The sequence below is a fragment of the Zootoca vivipara genome, chromosome 10 (genome assembly GCF_963506605.1).
Source record: "Zootoca vivipara chromosome 10, rZooViv1.1, whole genome shotgun sequence".
Taxonomy (NCBI): domain Eukaryota; kingdom Metazoa; phylum Chordata; class Lepidosauria; order Squamata; family Lacertidae; genus Zootoca; species Zootoca vivipara.
In genome coordinates, this window is record NC_083285.1 from 69,585,743 (window position 1) to 69,608,134 (window position 22,392).

The 22,392-nt window shown below is 47.3% G+C and overlaps 1 protein-coding gene and 1 pseudogene across 1 annotated transcript; one reads left to right on the forward strand and one right to left on the reverse strand.

Annotated features, from left to right (window-relative positions):
* Nucleotides 1-371: 371 nt before the first annotated feature.
* On the reverse strand, nt 372-6,847 carry LOC132592712 (protein NYNRIN-like). The gene is made up of 2 exons (XM_060279291.1): nt 6,633-6,847; nt 372-6,597 (listed from the first exon to the last, which is right to left on the reverse strand). The coding sequence occupies exon 2, from the start codon at nt 4,103-4,105 to the stop codon at nt 1,541-1,543; it is 2,565 nt and encodes an 854-aa protein (XP_060135274.1). The 5' UTR covers nt 4,106-6,597; nt 6,633-6,847; the 3' UTR covers nt 372-1,540.
* A 1,673-nt stretch (nt 6,848-8,520) lies between these two features.
* LOC132592713 (zinc finger protein 883-like) lies at nt 8,521-22,040 on the forward strand (annotated as a pseudogene).
* The last annotated feature ends 352 nt before the right edge of the window (nt 22,041-22,392 follow it).

A 22,392-nucleotide genomic window follows, 5' to 3' on the forward strand; every position in this document is an offset into this window, starting at 1 on the left:
CTTCTCCCCTGTCTTTCCCTTCTCAGGAAATCACACAATACTCACCCCTTTCAGTCCAGTGCCCCCTTCTCGGTGTGGCTAGTGAACTGACAGGCGTCCCTGCAGGGCAAGGCAGTTCGTGACTGCAACGGTCCCTGACCGCTTCCTTTCTCTTATTTCCCTTAAACACACTTAAATCGGTTCTCCGTCGTTCAGCCCTCGGGATCTGTCACCACAGGATCCGGACAGTGGGTCTCTCTGAAAAGAACAGAGTGCCGGCCGACCCTCTCCCGAGATTCCTGCCGCGCAGACCGTCGAGGGCCCCACGTTGGGCGCCAAAATTGTGAGAAGTCCCTTACGTGGACTTGCAATCAGACAAGGAGACACCGAGGTAAGTCTTACCGGTTCCTCTTTATTGTAACGCGTTTGCAAAGGCGGGCTCCACGACCTGAGTGGCGAAGAGCCAAGAGCAATGTACAGGCTTAAGCTTATATCTCTCCCTACTGCTGCCGCCCCTCCCTTCAGAGGCTTGGCTTACAATCTAACTATCAGAGTCAAACACATTTCTATACATTAACCGAGCTACACTCCCTATTCTAACGTTTAACCTTATCAGGAAGCAGGGGCTATGCTTCCTTATCTCTATGGCACCCTCTAACTCAGCTGACAGGGCACCCTGGAATTTTCCACTGAGTTTGAGGCACATCCTGTCTTTGTTTTAGTGACATCCTGACTTAGTTTTTCCCACAATCCCCCCTCTTTTTATATCTTGTCTCAAACTCACAGAGTAGTTCATGTCCCAATCTGCTTTGATTATTCTCATCCTCCCTGGTGGAAACTGCCGTATACCTCATTGTCATCAAATGTGTATGTACTTTTCTCTCTGCTAATAGAGCCAGTGAATTATTAATAGCTCGGACAAAGATGGGCAATATGCATGGGATCAGGATGCACCCTGCTGCTATTAGTCCAATAAGGGCTACAATTGCCTGTAGTCCGGGTAATTTTGGAAACCAGGTACTGAACATGTCCTTAAAATTGAATCCATCCCACGTTTGAACCGGCACGTGAGCTAATTTAACCATTCTATCAGCTATGTCCTTTACCACCTTTCCACTATCATCTATTTCTATACAACAATTGGTCAGATTGAATTTTCCACAGACCCCTCCCAGCGCCCACGTTTTCTCCTTTAATATGTTTGAAAAGATATTTTCTGTCTTGTAAATAGGATCGTTCCCATTCGTAACTTCCACATCCAATTCCGGCGTTCCCATTTGGTCCTTGGCCTTTGTTTATTGCTAGACAGGCATCAAAGCAGACCATAACCTTCCCGGCTCCCCTTGTGGTGTTATGTGCTATGTATCCCTGCCTGTTTTGGGCTATCTGGAACATGTTTGTTCTTTCCCCGGCTGTATTTGATCCTACAATGCTGGATTATAACCTCCTCTATGAAAACTATATTACACTCTTCAGTACAATGCACACACAGCACACACCCCTCACAATGCGCACAGCAACAGCATTCAAAGAAACACTCACACGTGCAGAACAGACACATTTACAGTCTAGGAGTGCTCTGCTGGATTCTGGTTCCTGATTTTGTAAGAGTCACTCTTAGCGGGTTATCTGGACTGGCCGTTGCCGTCCAACTCTCCGGCGGGGCTTTCTTCACCCGGTGGTAGTGGGTCCATCCATGCTCTCTGGTCCGTACTGCTGACTCAGTGGTGAGTAGGACTTGGTATGGGCCCTCCCAACTCGGGGTGAGTTTCTCCGACCGCCACGCTTTTATCAGGACCAGGTCTCCAGGTTGGAAGCTGTGCTGTTGTTCCAAGAGTGGGGGTCTCTGTGCTAGTACGCCTTGCCTGTGAAAGGATAACAAAGACTGGGACAGTGACTGCAGATATTTCCGGGTGAACTGATCCCTAAATTCAATCTGAGGGTTTCCTAGGGGAGCTAGATAGGGGTGGCCCATCATCATTTCAAATGGGGACAGTCCAGTGTCCTTCCGGGGAGCCACCCTCATCCTTAATAAGGCCAGGGGGAGATTCTTTGTCCAGGGCAAACCATTCTCTAGATACAGCTTGGTCAAGTGTTTCTTAATCTCTCCATTGGCCCGTTCCACTTTCCCACTACTCTCAGGATGCCAGGGGGTGTGAAAGTTCCATGTGATTCCCACCGCCCTCATCACCTCTTGCATTGCCAATTGGGTGAAATGGGTCCCCCTATCTGAGTCTATTGCTTCCGTTATCCCATAGCGAGGAAGAATATGCTCCAGGATGGCTTTTCCAACCACTTGGGCCGTGGCTCTGCGGCTGGGAAAGGCCTCAACCCATCCTGTGAGATGATCCTTAAACACCAACAAATACTTTTGCCCCCCTCTTTCTGGCAACTCAGTAAAATCTACTTGTATCCTTTGGAATGGCCACACCGCTAACGGTCGCCCGCCCCTTTCTGTCTTTCTGGCTCGGGCCTTATTGACCTTCTGACATATTAAACATTTCCATGCAATGGCGTGCGCCATGGGCCACATGTCCCTGCTCCAATACAGGGGTTTCACCAGATTAACCATTCCCTCAGTGCCCAGATGGCTTCCCGCGTGTATTTTCTCTAAAATATTTAGCATCACCGATTTAGGAAGGACCATCTGTCTCTCTGGGGTTTCCCAATCATCTCCTTTCTTTTTCCACCCCTCCTTTTCCATATATTCCTTTTCCTTTTGAGTAAATACTAAATTTTTCAGGTCCTGCGGATCTATCACCGGAACCTGTAGGACACATTGCCTAATTACTTCGTCTCTGGGCTCTCCCTCAGCTGCTTCTCGCGCCCTGAGGTCTGCCCATGCATTTCCCTGCTCCTCTGGACTATGTCCCTTGGTATGAGCTAGAATATGCACAATCCCTACTTTCCGTGGTCCCATTAGAGATTCTAGCAACCGTTCCAACAAGGCCACATGCTCAATCCGTTTCCCATCTGCCTTAATAAAACCTCTCTCTCTCCATGTCCTGCCAAAAGTATGAACCACTCCCCACGCGTATCTTGAATCTGTCCATATGGTTATATCCAATCCTTTTGCTAATTCTAGGGCACGAGTCAATGCCATCACTTCACATTTTTGAGCTGACCAAGTGCTGGGGAGCGCCCCGCTTTCTATAGCCTCCCCATCTTCCTTTACCACTGCATATCCTGACTTCCTTCTGCCTTCTCTAACATAGCTGGACCCATCCACAAACCACCTTTCACCTTCCTTCAATGGCACTTCACTTAGATCTTCCCTTACTTTTGCCATCAATTCTATATCTCTCAGGCAGTCATGCTCATCTGGCTCCCATTCCTTCCTTTCTCCCCTAAGAAATTCCGCGGGATTCAAGTTCCTGTCTGTCCCAATAGTGATGTCTGAGCCTGTTCTCAAAATTCCCTCATATTGTACCAGACGTCTGTCCGTCATCCAGGTCGGAGCGGCTCCCGTCATGACTGCCCCGATCTGGTGAGGGCTGTGTACAATCAAGGCTCCCCCAAAAGTCAGTTTTCTGCTTTCTAGAACCAGTTCAGCTGCTGCTGCTACTGCTTGTATACACGCTGGCCACCCTCTGACCACTGGTTCTAATGTTGTACTCAAATAAGCCACCGGGTGGTATCTTCCTCCCCTTTTCTGAGCTAGCACCCCCACTGCCGTTTGGGATGCCACTGTCACATATAGGTGGAAGGGTTGTTGTAAGTTGGGCAGGGCCAATGCCGGACTGGCGATTAGGGTTCTCTTAATTTCTTCCCATCTTTCCCTGTCTCCTTCATCCCACAATACTTCCTCTTCCTTCCCAGTTAGCTTCTTATTCAAGAATTGGGTTAATTTTGAATATTGGTCTATCCATAATCTACAATATCCCAGCAATCCCAACATCCTTCGCACATCAGTCCTAGTTCTCGGGGGTCTCAATTCCATGATACCTCTTACCCTATCTGGGTCCAATTGTCTGGTTCCCCCATCCAATATGTGCCCTAAATATTTAACTCTCCTTTCAGTGAACTGCAACTTTTCCCTGGATACCTTGACTCCCAGGTTGCCCAGCCAATTCAACAATCGAATGGAATCTAATTTAACTTCCTTTTCCTTTTCTTGCAGACACATTCTCTCTTTCTCCTTCTACCTACCTAGCACCTTCACTGCACATACAACATACAATCCACCATTTAACTCCCCTACTCAGCAAGAAATTTGTAGGCTTGCAGACACGTTGCCTTCCACCTAGCCATAAAGTAACAGAATTGGAAGGGACCTAAGGTCATCCAATCTGACCCTCTAAAACAATGGTTCCCAAATAGGGGTTCGGGGACCCCTGGGGGTCCACGGAGTACACCCATGTGGTACACGGCCCCATCCCTTGCCTCCCCCCAACTAATTTTTGTCATTTTTGCATGGTAATAGCACAAATTTTATGGTCTGTTATATCACTGTGTGGTTTTTTAATAGATTGGCCAGAATCAGTTTATATATTTTGACCTGCCAATACATAGCAATGTTTCACTCCTCAGGCTGAGGGAAAACAGGGCAGCCGATTGCGAAACCCTGCCTTCCCCTCACACTGACAGATCATCCTCACTTCAAGGCACCATGGCACTACCTTCCCTTCTCACTGAGGCAAAGCAGCCTCTCTTAATCAGCAAGAAAGCAGCAGCAGCAGCCACAGTGGGCATGCATCTTCACTGGCTGCCACCGCTCGCTGCCCTGCTGATGGCGGCTTGAAGTACCGGTACCCCCTCATCCCCTTCCACTCAAACCATGCGGTGGAAGTGACTCTGCTTTCCTTCCCCCCCTCATCCGACCTCTGTGGCTGCTCCTTCCCTCAACCCCACTAGGCCTGGCTGATACATTGCCCAGGACCAGCATGAGGGACAGACTGCAACTACGGCTTCACTCAGCAGTGTATCATGGGTGAAACTGCTGCCTCCTGAGTCCCTCTGCACGCAAGCAGGTGTGGGATCGTGGCTGCTCAGCTGGGGAAATGCAAGTTCTGTCCCAGTTCTCCATTGAGAGGCATGCAGTTGCATTCCCCTCAAGTGGGAAGTTTAACCCCCACCTTGCCTCCAGCATGAGCCAGAGAGGGGGGTGAGGTCTCTGTTAGACTTCCCCCCCCCACCCTCTACCACCACCTGGTCCATATTTGGGGGGGGGGCACACATCATGGTCTATCAGGATATCATGATGCTAAGCTGCTGATATACCATGATGTTGAAAGCCAGCTATCACCCAGCCCTAGTCTGTTTTTTTTTTTTTAGTATCCCTAAAATCCATTGCTTATTAGGAGCTACCCCACATTTTGTTCAAAAACTTGCTTTGCAGAGGTAACTACCATAGAGTTATAAGATACCCAAGTTGGGTGAATTTTCTAGAGAAAAATCATCCTCATTTGCATGGTACGCCTAACGCAAAGGATAGGAGTAACTAAGGGTTAAATAAGCACATACAGAAACTGAGAAGGGGTGAGTACCTTCCACACCAAATGGAGTTCCTAGCAATACTTTCCCCCTCCCTTTCAGCTTTCCCATGGAAGGAAGCTTACTTGGGAGTAAGTTTACTTATTAGTAAATCCTGGCTGCTCTCACAGAAACTGTAGGAGCCCTTCTGCCCAACTGAACCAAAGCTAAAACTGGACTCAGGTAGACAATTGCTGGCTATGGAGCCTCTACCTTTAATAATATTTTCCTAGAAGGCACGCCGTATTAAAACATTGGGCTAAATTCACAGCACATTTCAAAGTAGAATAGAACATGACGGTAGATTAGCTCTCTCATAAACTCAATTCCAACTAAACATTCCCCATAAGTTCCAAATTTCTTTCCTCTTTAATTGCAAGGGGGGGGGGGCAATCCCCCTCTCAGAACACAATTTAACACGTACAGGAATTCTTTCCTTTCCTTTCTACCACTTAGAGGAAGACTCTATTTTGGAGCCCTTCTTTTGACAAAACATTTGCACACCTCATTCTTACATTTCCATGTTTAAGATTGATCAGGTCCAACATGGCTTCTTTAAACTAATTTTTTTTTTTTTTTTTTGAGCAAGCTTGCAATTATAACTATCTGTGGATATTATGGCCAAATTTAAACAAATCCCTTGAACATTTTCAGTCTTGAGTACAGCTCTTATTTACTTCAAGAAAAACAGAGATCTCTAACATACAGACTCTCAGGCTGGATTTTTCTCTAATTATTTATGGGTTTCTGTCTGGCCTTTTGACAGAGACACAAAGAACAGACTCACATATACTTAACAAACACACATAATAGACAACATGTAACATATAACTATATATATATATCTTTCCTTCATTTTAAGGAATTTGCTTGTTCCATTAAACTCTTATACACTGGGGTTGATGAGCCTCCCCCCATTTTCCCTTCACCTCAATTATTCACTGCACTCACACACTCGCACCTGAGTTTTGTGGCCTGGGTGGTCGCCCACACGCAGGAAACGCACTACTGCCCAGTCCGGTCTCTGCCAAGGCAGAGACCCACACTCAGTTTTGGGTTTCCTCTACGGTCCCCCACTCTTTCACACTCCATGCATATAGGCGCCTCACACAAACAGCCTCCCAACCTAACCTGGTTCCCTTTTACCTTCCCATTTTTATTTTATTTTATTTTATTTTTACCTTACACGTTTTACCTTTACCCTATGGAAGGATAGTTCGGTCACGTCTTACCTCTACTGCGTGCCTACTAGACCACTTCCACGAGGCTGATCAGGCCTCTTGCCCCTACCTCTGCTGCGGGGTCCCTTATTCTCTGTTCCTTATTTTCTGTCAGTTCCTCTGACTTCTTCTCCCCTGTCTTTCCCTTCTCAGGAAATCACACAATACTCACCCCTTTCAGTCCAGTGCCCCCTTCTCGGTGTGGCTAGTGAACTGACAGGCGTCCCTGCAGGGCAAGGCAGTTCGTGACTGCAACGGTCCCTGACCGCTTCCTTTCTCTTATTTCCCTTAAACACACTTAAATCGGTTCTCCGTCGTTCAGCCCTCGGGATCTGTCACCACAGGATCCGGACAGTGGGTCTCTCTGAAAAGAACAGAGTGCCGGCCGACCCTCTCCCGAGATTCCTGCCGCGCAGACCGTCGAGGGCCCCACGTTGGGCGCCAAAATTGTGAGAAGTCCCTTACGTGGACTTGCAATCAGACAAGGAGACACCGAGGTAAGTCTTACCGGTTCCTCTTTATTGTAACGCGTTTGCAAAGGCGGGCTCCACGACCTGAGTGGCGAAGAGCCAAGAGCAATGTACAGGCTTAAGCTTATATCTCTCCCTACTGCTGCCGCCCCTCCCTTCAGAGGCTTGGCTTACAATCTAACTATCAGAGTCAAACACATTTCTATACATTAACCGAGCTACACTCCCTATTCTAACGTTTAACCTTATCAGGAAGCAGGGGCTATGCTTCCTTATCTCTATGGCACCCTCTAACTCAGCTGACAGGGCACCCTGGAATTTTCCACTGAGTTTGAGGCACATCCTGTCTTTGTTTTAGTGACATCCTGACTTAGTTTTTCCCACAAATGGTAAAGAGAAAGTAGATAGAGAACAGCTCTTCTGCCTCTTTCCTAAAACTAGAACGCCTGGTATACAACGAAACCGAATGTTGGAATTTAGGTGGGAATGTTTTAAAAGTTCTTGCAACCCTGCTTCAACTGCTCAGTCTTGGCTCGAACCTGTTGCGCAATAAACCTTGCTATTTTGCTCCGGTTGGTGGCTGGATTCCTTCCTTTATTCCGACCGCGGGCTCTTGGCTGAGCAGCTGGGTGGCTGAGCAGCCACGCACCGAGAATTTTCTATAACCGGCTGTATTTTACTTGGATGTCTCTTTTGTGTGTGTGTGTGTGTGTGTGTGTGTGTGCGTGCAAAAGCCAAAGCCCCATTTTCCCCATAACACAGGAGTCACAGAATCCAAGCCTCTGCACCAGGGGTCAGCAACCTTTTTCAGCAGGGGGCTGGTCCACTGTCCCTCAGACCTTGGGGGGGGGGCGCGGACTATATTTTTTTTGGGGGGGGGGATGAACAAATTCCTATGCCCCAATAATTTCCCAGAGATTTAATAAAAGGACACATTCTACTCATGTAAAAACACACTGATTCCCGGACCGTCCGCGGGCCGGATTGAGAAGGTGATTGGGCCGCATCCGGCCCCCGGGCCTTAGGTTGCCTACCCCGCTCTGCACCAAAACCTAAATCACGGATGGATCTAATCTCGTGGCGTGGGGTGGGGGAGGAAAGGATTTTGCAATGAAAACATTGTGGGGGGGGGCCCACTTTGCAATTGGATTTCTGGGATCAGCCCCTCCGTTGATCTCTAGATCCCCAGAAGGAAGAGGGGAGGGGGGAAACCTTCCTCTCCCCCCACATTCAACTCTTTCTCTCTCCTCCCTCACACAGCACCCACAACCCACCCATCATATGTTGCTCCTCCTCCTCGCCATCCGGCTTCTGTTCCGGGAATGGGAGGGGGAGAGAGAGCCCCCTCCCAAACTGCCTGCTTCTCCCGGAAGTGGCGCTTCTACGCCGGTTTGCTCCTCTGCGCCGTAGCTCTAGGGGCGCGCGCTTTCGGAAAGGGGAGGAGGGGCGGCAGGGGAAATCCCCCCCCCCGTGGGAAAGAGAATCGGGAGCGAGGACAAAGAGGTAAAGGGGCCGCGGGGGGGGGAGAGAAAAGGACTCAGAGGCCCCCCGCCAGCTCCCCAAAGAGCCTTTCGTGGGTCCCATCGGCAGGGCCTGGATCCCTGCACGCGCCATGGCGGGGGGGGGGGGACATGGGGCGCCAACCCAGGGGGTCCCCACGAGGACCCCCCTTGCCCCGTTTCCCCCACGCACGGATCCCTGAGAAAGGCGGGCCATGAAAGGGTTAAGGGGCGCGGGGGACGCCTGGATAGAGACCCCCCTCGTCCCTTCTCTACTCGTCTTGGGGGGGGGCTCCGGATGGAGAAACAAGGGGTGCGGAGGGGAGACACAGGGACAGAGAGGGGAGGTCGAGGAAGTGGGGGGGAGCATCCCTGGGGCAGGGAAGGGCAGCATTGGCGGGGGGGGGGGGAGAAGAGAGAGATAGGAAGACCAGTTTTTAGGGAGACGTCTCCGCGGGGAAGCTCCGGAATGACCGTCTTGGGTTCTCCCTCCCACCCAGGAATCCACCTCCACGTAACCAGAGAGGGATCAAGGTAACCAGAGAGGGATCCCTGGAAAAGGGGGGGTCCAGTCCCCCCACCCCTTCCTTCCTTCATGCTCCATCCTCTTCCCACCCCAGAAGCCCCTTCCCTTCCCTGCCCAGACTCGTAGGTTCTGCCAAGTCCAACTGTTATGTATTAAGTTAACTGCAATTCTCACTCAGGTCCACAACATGCAAATGAAGGATTGAGAGTGCTGTTGACGGATTGGGTAGCTAGGGGAAGTTTGTTACTGCTACAAGTTACAGAGTACTATATAAGCCAGTTGGCTAAGCTACTGTTCAGCCTGGACTCAGAGCTAGAATAAAGAACTGGTTGTTTTGAGAGCTGTGTCTTCATCCTTCTTAGCCACTATTCAACACCAACCATTGGTCCCCCTGGAGAGGAGAGGAAATCCCAAGAGGAAGAGGGGAGGGGAAGCTTCCCGGAAGCGGCTCTTTGTTTCCGCAATCCCACCCAGGAAGCAGCCAGAAACCTTTCCCTCTCTCTCAGGCTTCCATCTTTAAGTGTCTTTTCCACTCCCTGGTTCATTGAGGATGAGGATAATGTACACCTGTCATCAGAAACACAGGTGCAGAGTCCGTGGAAAGGCTCTCAGGATTGATATAGAAGTCGAAAGCATTTCTCTTCCTCTTATTCTTTGTAGGCAGCGTCAGAGTGACTGACAAGCTGAGATACAATCCATCAGCATCCGATGACAGCGACTGCATGAATCTTCCCAGTCAAAGGACCCATTTTCATGATAGACAGTGCCTGTGGCTGGAGGCTCTACACGCAGGGTTTGCCTATGCAGGCCAAAGACTGCCAGTTTTAGCACAGGTGAGGTGTGTGACCTCCCCAAATTTACAGACTGTATGTGAATTAGAATTTGTGGGTGGGATTATAGTTCACGGCAACCCTGTGATTTTCTCCACCCATAATGTTTTGAGATCTGATATTGTAGTACAAATCCAAAATAACTACAAACAATCACAATATAACAACAAGAAGAGATAGTGGTTCATTTCCTTGACCTCTGAAGGGAGAGCGTTCCACAGGGTGGGTGCCACCACCGAGAAGGCCCTCTGCCTGGTTTCCTGTAACCTCATTTCTCATGGGGGGGGGAGGGACACTAGCAGAAGACCCTCTGAGTAGGACCTCAGTGTCTGGGCTGGACGATGGGCTTGGAGATGCTCCTCCAGGTCTTCAGAACCAAGTCTGGGCTTTAGGTTGCAGATTTTTCTCCTCCATAATGATCTCTAGATCAAGTACGACATATTATTAGCAGAGTAGGAAAAAACAGCAGCAAAAAAATTCAATCAGCAGAGAAATTTATTACTGAAGGTAAATAAGCATAACAGGAGCCAAAAAAAGGAGCAAAAAATTAACTTCCAGTAAAACCCTAACTTAGCAAACCCAAACAGCACTCAAGTAAGAAACACACAAGCAGAGTACAGAATAGCAGGATAGGAAGTGGGACCAGGCACCTTTCAATACTGTAATTTATAAGCAATTCAATGGCAGAGTAACCTTGGGACTGGATAACAAGCCTGGTTCACTCCAGTTCAAACCAGCTTCATCTGGTTCCCAAACACAAGGAAGGATCTCCTTCTATCTCAGGTCGGGGACAGAGGGTGGCGCTAAGGAAGGACTCGTTGCCACAGCCCTCCTTGGTGTGCGGAGTCCCCAGGGCGCAATACTTTCCCTGATGCTTTTCAACATCTTTATGCGTTCCTTTGCTCAGATTGTCCAGAGTTTTGGGCTGGGTTGTCATCAATATACTGATGACACCCAGCTTTATCTTTTGATGGACGGCCACCCTGCCTCGTCCCTGGACACACTGACCAGATGCTTGGATCCTGTGGCTGGATGGCTGCGTGGGAGACGGTTGAGCTAAATCCTTCGAAGACAGAGGTCCTCTGGCTGGGTCGGGACGACATGGGGTTGGGGGGCCATCTCCCATCTCTTGCCGGGGCTCAATTAGTGCCAGCTCCTTCTGTCAAGAGTTTGGGTGTAGCCTTTAACGCCTCCCTTTCCATGGAGGCGCAGGTTACAGCCACAGCAAAGGTGCCATTTTTCCATCCCCACCGTATCAAGCAGTTGGTCCCTTACCTCTCTCACCCTGATCTGGCCACAGTGATCCGTGCGACGGTCACCTCCAGGCTTGATTATTGTAACTCGCTCTACGCGGGGCTGCCCAGAAACTCCAGCGGGTGCAGAATGCTGTGGCGAGGCTCCTTACAGGGTCCCTGCCATGGGACCACATTCATCCAGTGCTTTACCAGTGGAGTACAGGGTCAGATTTAAGGTGCTGGTTTTGACCTTTAAAGCCCTATGCGGCCTAGGATCCTTGTACCTACCGGACTGCCTTTGCTGGTATGCCCTGCGGAGGACCTTAAGGTCCACAAATAACAACACATTGGAGGTCCTGAGCCTCAATGAGGTTAGATTGGTCTTAACTATTTGCAGCTTTTGAGTCACCTTCAAAGGTAGCCGCATGTTGAGCACATGGCAATAGTCCAAGCAGGAGATAACCAGAGCATGCACCACTCTGGGAAGACAGTCTGCAGGCTGGTAGGGTCTCAGCCTGTGTACCAGATGGAGCTGGTAGACAGCTGCCGTGGACACAGAACTGACCTGTGCCTCCATGGACAGCTGTGAGTCCAAAATGACTCCAAGGCTGCACACCTGGTCCTGAATGGGCACAGTTACCCCATTCAGGACCAGGGAGTCCCCCACACCTACCTGCCCTCTGCCCCCCCCCAAAAAAACAGTACTTCCGTCTTGTCAGGATTTGTCCTCAATCTGTTAGCCACCACCCACCTGCTGACAGTCAAACAGGGCATTCACCGCCTTCACTGGTTCCAATTTAAAAAGAGAGGTAGAGCTGGGTATCATCCACATACTGGTGAACGCCCAGCTCAAATGCCCTGATGATCTCTCCCAGTGGCTTCATATAGATGTTAAAAAGCCTGAGGGGGGAGGAAGATAATGGTGGCAGGAGCTTTCCTGGTCCTGCACCCCCAAAAGCTCCAGGCATAATACTTTCATTAGCTTTGAAGGGGGCACTTGATACTTCTTCAAAGGACAAATATTCTGCATACTTTTTCATTGACGTATGATATAAAAAGGAGTTATGTTTTATATATTCCACATAGGAGAGACTTTGATAAACAGGTCTGAGTTCATCGCTCCGCCTGAAACTGCTGTGTTAGCAGCAATGGAAGCCTGGGCAGTGTGGTTGGGGGTCCTGGGCTGCCTAGACCCCCTCCTCAGCCTGGCTGATATGGTCCCAAAGAAAGCAGAACAGAACGTTTGGCACCAGTTTGGCTGCAGGAGTTGCTGGAAGGAGGTGTGCAGGACACCATCCAACGGTCTTAGAGAGGCTCTCCTCCAGAGCCTTTTCTTCTCCTGAGGATAAACCACGAGGCAGCGAAGGTTTAGGATCCGAGTTTTCCTTCTCAATGGGCTCCCTTCCCCAATTGACGAGCCCCACCTTCCCTTCACTTTCCTCTGCAACATGGACAGAATCTGCCTTCCTCACTGAGGGATTCACTGCTGTTCTCATCCTCTCCATCCAGCAGGGCCTGCCTTCACCTGCAGCAGAATTCCCCAACACACCAAGGATTGGAGACCCATCAGCTATCCTCACCTGGTTTAGCCGGCCGGTTGAAGCCGTTGCTTGGATCCTGGCCTCTGTTGCATGCTGGCAGCTTCTGGAAGCCACAGGTGAGCACTCAGTGCAGGGTGGGGACCCCCAAAACATGTCGGCCACCAAAGGTACTACTGCTCCCCCAACACCCCAAGACATCCTATAATTGTGATATTTAAGATGGATCAGGAATAAATTCATGTCCCCAGAAATAACACAACTTCTGGCCATTAATGAATCAATACTACATGTTCAAGGTTGAAGTTTCCCTTAAGTACAGTTATCCATTTGCCTTTGATATCCAGCTTTTTCAGTGCCAGATTAGGATAGTCCTGCGTCAGAAGAGGGGCACGAGGTCCGGCAGCACATCATTATAAAGAACAATGGGGGTGGGTGTTTCCATCTGGGATCCCCATGTTCCAGCTGCTTTCCTTCGGCTTCTCCTGCTCTTTCAATGCAATGTGAGGCATGTAGACGGAGGTCCATCTCCAAGAACAGGAGCTTCCCTGAGCACCCATTCAGCTGACCCCAAGCGCCAAGCCTTGTCACTAGTTCTCTGACTGACCCAGACCACAGTCCCTGGAAAAGATGTAGACCTGGATCTCACAGAATGGTCCATATGGACCTCCTGAGGCCAATGGGACTGTGCAGGGGATTAATGAAGATCTAGATCTGTTTGTTTCTGGTTGGTGACCTTGCAGTGACCTTCTGGTGAGTCAGGGGAGCCAGGTGATTAGCTGTGGGCGGAGCTAGTCAGTGCTTGGAGTGCAGCAACTGAAGAGGGAGCAGAAGGGCTTCTGCCTCTTGGATTTAGGTGACTGTCCAGGCTTGTGTGTCCAGGCGCGCAGTTTGACCCATCTTTTAGTTTTAGCTCAGCAAGTCTCACACATTTATTAGGGGGGGGGGGGAGCCTAGGCTTCTTCTTCTTCACCACCGACTTCAAGCTTTTCAAGATGGAGGGGGAGGGAACAACTGTAGTCACTTGCAATTCCTGCGCAATGTTTGTTTTCTTGCCAAAGGATGTAGGCAGCTACACTTTCCGCAATTGCAAGTTGGTTGCCCTACTGGAAGGCAAGGTTGCCCTACTGGAAAACAAGGTCCAGCAACTTCGGGTCCGTGTTTCTACACTCCAGAGAATCAAAGAGCTGGAGCTTTACTTGGATGCAGCAGAGCACACTGTCTGCACCAAGGAGGAGGAGACAGGGGACATCCCTGAGGAGGTCAGTTCCCCAAGACAGCAGCCAGATGTATGGAGGAACGTGACTCATAGAAGTAGAAGGCCCAGGGATCGCTCTGAGTGTTTAGAGCTACACAATCGATTTGAAGTCCTCTCCCTTAACATGGAAGACGAGGAACAGACTCCGTTTGAAGATCTCTCCCTCATCACAGTTGATCAGGAATATGAAGATGAGCAGCAAAGTCAGTCCTCCGGGAATATGCAGGTAACCTTGGAAGAGACAGCACATGGAAGAATCCCGAACAAGCCTATGAAGAGGCGTGTAGTGCATAGCTGCCAAGTTTTCGCTTTTCTCGCGAGGAAGCCTATTCAGCATAAGGGAAAATCCCTGTAAAAAAGGGATAACTTGGCAGCTATGGGGTGTAGTGGTGATAGGGGATTCCCTACTGAGGGGTACAGAAGCAGTGATCTGTGGGCCTGACATGATGTCTCGAGAGGTGTGCTGTCTCCCCGGGGCCAAGATCAAAGATGTAACAGAACAGAACGGCTGCAAGGAATCACAAAACCCACTGACAAATACCCCTTCCTTTTGGTGCATGTGGGAACCAATGACACTGCAAGCCATAGCCTCCAGAAGATCAAAAGTGATTATGAGGCTCTGGGCAGGAAGTTGAAGCAATTAAATGCACAAATTGTCATCTCATCTGTCCTCCCAGTTGAACGACATGGCCCAGGGAGAGAGGGAAAAATAGGGGAAGTGAACAACTGGCTTCGCAAATGGTGCAAACAGGAACGGTTTGGATTCTTAGATCACGGTCTGCAGTTTCTTGAAGACGGACTTCTGGCAAGTGATGGGCTGCACCTCACAAGGGTTGGAAGGAATGTTTTTGCCATGAAACTCAAAAACCTCATCAGGAGGGCTTTAAACTGACTTATGTGGGGGAGGGAGACAGTGGTCCTGAAGGTAGGAGTCTATCAAATGCTGAAGATGATCATCCAAATGTCAAGGACCAAATGGAGCAAACAGCATGCAGACCTAGTGGCGGGAGGAAAATATCATTAAATAAGACACATGGGGGAATGATCAATGGTCTTCAATGTCTGTATACTAATGCACAGAGCATGGGAAATAAACAAGATGAACTTGAGCTCTTGGTACAGCAAACTAAATACGACATAATAGGCATCACTAAAACCTGGTGGGATGAGTCTCATGATTGGAATGTAGAAATAGAGGGATACAATCTATTTCAGAGAAATAGACCAAAGAGGAAAGGAGGAGGCGTAGCGTTATATGTCAGGGATGTGTATACCTGTGAAGAGATCCAGGATTTAAAACTTCAAAGCCAAGTTGAGTGTATCTGGGTCAAAATTAAGGGATGTGTATACCTGTGAAGAGATCCAGGATTTAAAACTTCAAAGCCAAGTTGAGTGTATCTGGGTCAAAATTAAGGGAGAGAAAAATAACAGTGATCTCATTGTGGGAGTTTACCGGTACTATAGCTCCCCAAGCCAAACTGAGGACACAGATGATGCCTTCCTGGAACAGATGACCAGGCATTCAAAAGGAAGTGAGATAGTAGTAATGGGGGATTTCAACTATCCTGATATTTGTTGGATGTCAAACTCAGCCAAGAGCATAAGGTCGAACAGATTCCTCACTGGCCTTGCAGACAATTTCATTGTCCAGAAAGTGGGAGAAGCAACAAGAGGATCAGCCATTTTAGATCTGGTCCTAACCAATAGTGATGACCTGGTTAGTGGGGTAGAAGTGGCAGGATCATTAGGTGGGAGTGATCATGCTCTTCTGGAGTTTATTGTTCAGCGGAAAGGAGCAACCAAGCATACTAAATCTCAAATCCTAGACTTTAAGAAAGCCGACTTCAGAAAACTTAGAGAAACGCTGGGTGAAATCCCATGGACAGAAATGCTAAAAGGGAAGGGAGTTCATGACGGTTGGGAGTGTGTTAAAAGGGAGATATTAAAAGCACAACTTCAGGCAATACCAATGAGACGGAAACATGGAAGGTGCCTAAAGAAGCCAGGGTGGCTATCTAAAGAACTTTTAACTGAGTTAAGATTTAAAAGGGAGATGTACCAAAAATGGAAAAAGGGGGAAATCACCAGAGAGGAATTCAAACAAATAGCCAGCACGTATAGAGACAAAGTCAGAAAAGCTAAAGCACAGAATGAACTTAGACTTGCTAGCGGTCACTCTGACCTGCACATCACCACTGGACGTTTTACGGTCGATTGGTGACGTGCCAACTACAAAATAAACACCTCCACCAAAACACCACAGACCAGGATACAGATAAAATAAAACGAAGTTGCTTTATTGTGTGTTCATATGCTTAATGGTTGCAGTACAAATCTTAGGTTGTTCTAAATTTCAGATGGTTCCTATACCGGCCTATTACCTCTAATTATAAATTACCGGCCTATTACCGCTAAAGTCAACTAAGTAAATATTTATTAATAATCTCACAACTTTGTATCCCGTCTGACTAAATCACCACCTATTCTCCTTCCTCAATATATTAAACCAGCTCTCTCTGCATATAACCAACCACTCCTAGCTCAACACCAACTCCCACTCCCTCAACCTCAACTCAACTCCAACCTCAACTGACTAACTACCACTCGGGAGGGGTTTTTATCCCTGGGCTGAGCCCGCCCCCGAGGGTTCTATCTGCTCTAAGCTTAACCCCTCACATGCTGGGTTTGTCTAGGTGGCGAATCGCCACATACCTCCCCCCATATTAAATTTGTAACAGGGCGTTGCTAGTTTTAAGTAACCCCCTGTTACAAATGGCATATTAAAAGGTCACACAACTAACTAATTTCCTAACATAAACATTTAAATCATGTTACTCTTACCTTTTAATTTCTTTTACACATATAACATAACAGTTTCAGCAACAGTAAAAATACATACCCTTTTGAAACCTTTATTTACATGCAATAGCATATTTTACCCAGACATGCAATAGTTCATTACTGGCATGGTGACTCCTTTATGGCTCAGTCCGTGTGATCAGGTCTTCTTGATAATGCATCAGCGATGACGTTCATAGTCCCTTTAACTGGTCGGATGGAGAAATAAAAGCAACAAAAAGGGCTTTTATGGGTATGTCCGTAGCAAAAGGAAGAACAAGGAAACACTGGGGTCGCTTAGGGGAGAAGATGGTGAAATGCAAACAGGGGACAGAGAAAGGGCAGAACTCCTCAATGCCTTCTTTGCCTCAGTCTTCTCCAAGAAAGAAAACAACGCGCGACCTGAAGAATATGGAGCAGATGATTCAGCAGGGGAAACACAGCCCAGAATAAGTAAGGAGGTAGTACAAGAATACTTGGCTAGTTTAGATGTATTCAAGTCTCCAGGGCCAGATGAACTACATCCAAGAGTATTAAAAGAACTGGCAGAGGTGATTTCAGAACCACTGGCAATAATCTTTGAAAATTCCTGGAGAACAGGCAAAGTTCCAGCAGACTGGAGGAGGGCAAATGTTGTCCCTATTTTCAAAAAGGGGAAAAGAGAGGACCCAAACAATTACCGCCCAGTCAGCCTGACATCAATACCAGGAAAGATTCTAGAGCAGATCATTAAGCAAACAGTCTGTGAGCACCTAGAAAGAAACTCTGTGATCACTAAAAGTCAGCATGGGTTCCTGAAAAATAAGTCATGTCAGACTAATCTGATCTCATTTTTTGACAGAATTACAAGCCTGGTAGATGAAGGGAATGCTGTGGATATAGCCTATCTTGATTTTAGCAAGGCCTTTGACAAAGTGCCCCATGATATTCTTGTAAAGAAGCTGGTAAAATGCGGGCTAGACAATGCTACCATTCAGTGGATTTGTAACTGGCTGACTGACCGAACCCAAAGGGTGCTCATCAATGGCTCCTCTTCATCCTGGAGAGTAGTGACTAGTGGGGTGCCACAGGGTTCTGTCTTGGACCCAGTCTTATTCAACATCTTTATCAATGACTTGGATGATGGGCTTGAGGACATCCTGAGCATGTTTGCAGACGACACCAAATTGGGAGGGGTGGCTAATTCCCCAGAGGACAGAATCACACTTCAGAATGACCTTAACAGATTAGACAACTGGGCCAAAGCAAACAAGATGAATTTTAACAAGGAGAAAGGTAAAGTACTACACTTGGGCAAAAAAAATGAAAGGCACAAATACAGGATGGGTGACACCTGGCTTGAGAGCAGTACATGTGAAAAGGATCTAGGAGTCCTGGTAGACCACAAGCTTGACATGAGTCAGCAGTGTGATGCAGTAGCTAAAAAAGCCAATACAATTCTGGGCTGCATCAATAGGAGTATAGCGTCTAGATCAAGGGAAGTAATAGTACCACTGTATTCTGCTCTGGTCAGACCTCACCTGGAGTACTGTGTCCAGTTCTGGGCACCACAGTTCAATAAAGATACTGACAAGCTGGAACGTGTCCAGAGGAGGGCAACCAAAATGGTCAAAGGCCTGGAAACAATGCCTTATGAGGAACGGCTTAGGGAACTGGGTATGTTTAACCTGGAGAATAGAAGGTTAAGGGGTGATATGATATCCATGTTCAAATATATAAAAGGATGTCATATGGAGGAGGGTGAAAGGTTGTTTTCTGCTGCTCTGGAGAAGCAGACGCGGAACAATGGATTCAAACTACAAGAACGAAGATTCCAGCTAAACATTAGGAAGAACTTCCTGACAGTAAGAGCTGTTCGGCAGTGGAATTTGCTGCCAAGGAGTGTGGTGGAGTCTCCTTCTTTGGAGGTCTTTAAGCAGAGGCTTGACAGCCATCTGTCAAGAATGCTTTGATGGTGTTTCCTGCTTGGCAGGGGGTTGGACTGGATGGCCCTTGTGGTCTCTTCCAACTCTATGATTCTATGATTCTAGAGGTGGAAACAGGGGTGGATGGAGGATTATGATGCAGAGGATGGGAAATATCCAAAGGAACGAGGAACCAGAGAAGGAGACAGAGAGCAGCTGCCTTTCCTGTGAGGAAACAATGGATTTGAAAAGGCTGTATTCCCAGATCATGCTGCTTTATTAACGATGATTGAGGACTATGAAAGGTTGCTGATGCATTACTATCATTTGATGACATTCCATCTTCATTTACTACAATCTGGAATCATGGGTGGAGATGTAGGAGGCATAGAAATAAGAGAGGGTGCTAATGGTGCTTGATGTGTTCTTTTTTTCTTTGTTCCCTTCCTTGAAACCCAAACAGGACTTCTTCTCAGCCCACCCTGAGGAAAGTGATGGAGAAGACAAGTCAGAATTTCAGGGGAGGGAGCAACTTTCATTTCCCTAGAAAAAACCATTATAATGTGTGAAATGTGGAATATGCTTCACTGAATGAGCACACATAGCTCACATCAACTATCTCAAGGAGCTAAGAAACCATTTAAAGGTATGGAGAGTGGAAAGAGTTTTACTGATAGTGGAACACTTAGAACACATCAGCGGACTCACATGGGCAAGAAAGGATTCCAATGCAAGGAGTCTGGAAAGAGCTTCAATCAGAGTGAACACCTCAATATTCACCTACAGACTCAAACAGGAGAGAAACCATATGAATGTATGGAGTGCGGACGACACTATAGTGATAGTGGAAACCTTCGAAGACACCAACGGGTTCACACAGGAGAGAAACCATATAAATGTATGGAGTGTGGAAAGAGTTTCAGTCACAGTGGTCACCTCAATATACATCTACAGACTCATACAGGAGAGAAACCATTTAAGTGCATGGAGTGTGGGAAGAGCTTCAGTCAGAGTGGAAACCTTAGACAACACCAATTGGTTCACACAGAGGAGAAACCATTTAAATGCATGGAGTGCGGAAAGAGCTTCAGTCAGAGTGGAAACCTTAGACAACACCAATTGGTTCACACAGAGGAGAAACCATTTAAGTGCACGGAGTGTGAAAAAAGCTTCAGTCAGAGTGGAAAGCTTAGACAACACCAATTGGTTCACACAGAGGAGAAACCATTTAAATGCATGGAGTGCGGAAAGAGCTTCAGGTTCAATGCAAACCTGAGATGCCATCAACGGACTCACACAGGAGAGAAACCATATAAATGTATGGAGTGTGGAAAGAGTTTTAGTGATAATGGAAACCTTAGAAGCCATCAACGGACTCACACAGGAGAGAAACCATATAAATGTATGGAGTGTGGAAAGAGCTTCTGTCAGAATGGACACCTTAGAAAACATCTACAGACTCACACAAGGGAGAAACCATTTAAATCCATGGAGTGCGGAAAGAACTTCAGTAGGAGTAGACAACTCAATATACATCTACAGATTCACACAGGGGAGAAACCATTTAAATGCATGGAGTGCGGAAAGAGCTTCAGTTTAAATGAGTCCCTTAGAAGACACCAACGGACTCACACAGGAGAGAAACCATATAAATGTATGGAGTGTGGACAGAGTTTCAGTCACAGTGGACAACTCAATATACATCTACAGATTCACACAGGGGAGAAACCATTTAAATGCATGGAGTGCGGAAAGAGCTTCAGTTTCAATGAGTCCCTTAGAAGACACCAACGGACTCACACAGGAGAGAAACCATATAAATGTATGGAGTGTGGAAAGAGCTTCAGTTTAAATGAGTCCCTTAGAAGACACCAACGGACTCACACGGGTGAAAAACCATATAAATGTATGGAGTGTGGAAAGAATTTTAGTGATAATGGAAACTTTGGAAAACATCAACGGACTCACACAGGAGAGAAACCATATAAATGTATGTAGTGTGGAAAGAGTTTCAGGTACAGTGGACACCTCAATAGACATTTACAGACTCACACAGGAGAGAAACCATATAAATGCATGGAGTGTGGAAAGAACTTCAGTAGGAGTAGACAACTCAATAGACATCTACAGATTCACACAGGGGAGAAACCATTTAAATGCATGGAGTGTGGAAAGAGTTTCAGTTTTAATGAGTCCCTTAGAAGACACCAACGGAATCACACAGGAGAGAAACCATATAAATGTATGGAGTGTGGAAAGAGCTTCTGTCAGAATGGACACCTTAGAAAACATCAACGGACTCACACAGGAGAGAAACCATATAAATGTATGGGGTGTGGAAAGAGTTTCAGTCACAGTGGAAATCTTAGAAAACATCAGCAGACACACAGGGAAGAAACCATATAAATGTATGGCATGTGGAAGGAACTTCAGTCAGAGGGGAGCCCTTGATTTAAGTCAAAAAACTTGCACAAGAGACAAACCATGTAAATGTCAGGAAAGTAAATAGAGGGTCAGTCCTAGTGGAAGTCCTGTATCAACAGACTCATGAGCAGGAAGAACTTTAATAGTTTAACCATACAAACCCATCAACAACTGAAGAGTAGAAGCAGTTTAAATGGAAAGATTTGCAGAAAGTGCTTTTGTTATAATGGAGTGTTTAAGAAACATCTTGGGACTCTCACAGGGGAGAACCCATTTAGATGTATGGAATGTGGGACGTGTTCCTCTCAGAATCCACTCCTTTCTTCACAGCAATAAACTCAGCAGGAAATCAGTCTTAAAAGCATGATGTGTATGTGAAGTTCTTGTGTTTATATGTAAAACAACAGTAATGAAATATTTAAGGCAATGTCTCACAATAGGGAGTATAATTTTAGATGTAAGATACCTTTTGATAGAGAGGGACAATCTGGATTGCTGGTGGGGAGTGAGGATTAGGGCTGGGCGATATATTAATAGCTCGTCCAATACCGGTTTCTAGACCACATTGTGATAACCTTTGAAAAACAATTGATATGGCAATAAACCACGAATCACAGTGTGTGTTTTGAGGATGTGCCTGGAAGCAGCCGGCAGAAAACTTTGCTTCGTGAAGCCCCTGAAGATGCCCAGTTGCTGACTTCCCTCCCAGACGACAGGAAGCGAAACACACACCTCCTTTGCCCTGTGTCGTTCCAGCCTCTTTCCTCCCTTGCTCCCTTCTGCCGGTTTGTGTGTCTGACTTAGATATACTGTGGGTGTATTTTTTTACTGCTGGAACTGGATTTGCTCTCAGGAGCTAAGCTTTGTGCCTCATTGGGCACCAACTGAAAATTGTATGCTTTGAACCCTCAGTAAACTATTACTGAAGAAGTCCTCCTGCCTGTGTGTGTTGTTGTTGTTGTTGTTGTTTTGACCTCTGCATGGGAATTGCTCTGCACGTGGCCCGTTCCCCGCTGATACTTAGTTTATGCCCTGGAGTTGCTGTACTCAAGCATGCAAGATGGGTGTGTGTGTGTGTGTGTGTGTGTGTGACTGGTTTTTCCACCAAACTCTGTCCCCCCCTCCCCCCACCACATGATCTCCAAACACTGCTTCTTCACTAGAACTTATCCCTGCCTCCTACATATTCTGAAGAAAAC

What these genes read in the sequence shown, in the direction of transcription:
- LOC132592712 (XM_060279291.1), bottom strand. Translation starts at nt 4,105, where the DNA reads ATGTGTCTGCAAGAAAAGGAAAAGGAAGTTAAATTAGATTCCATTCGA.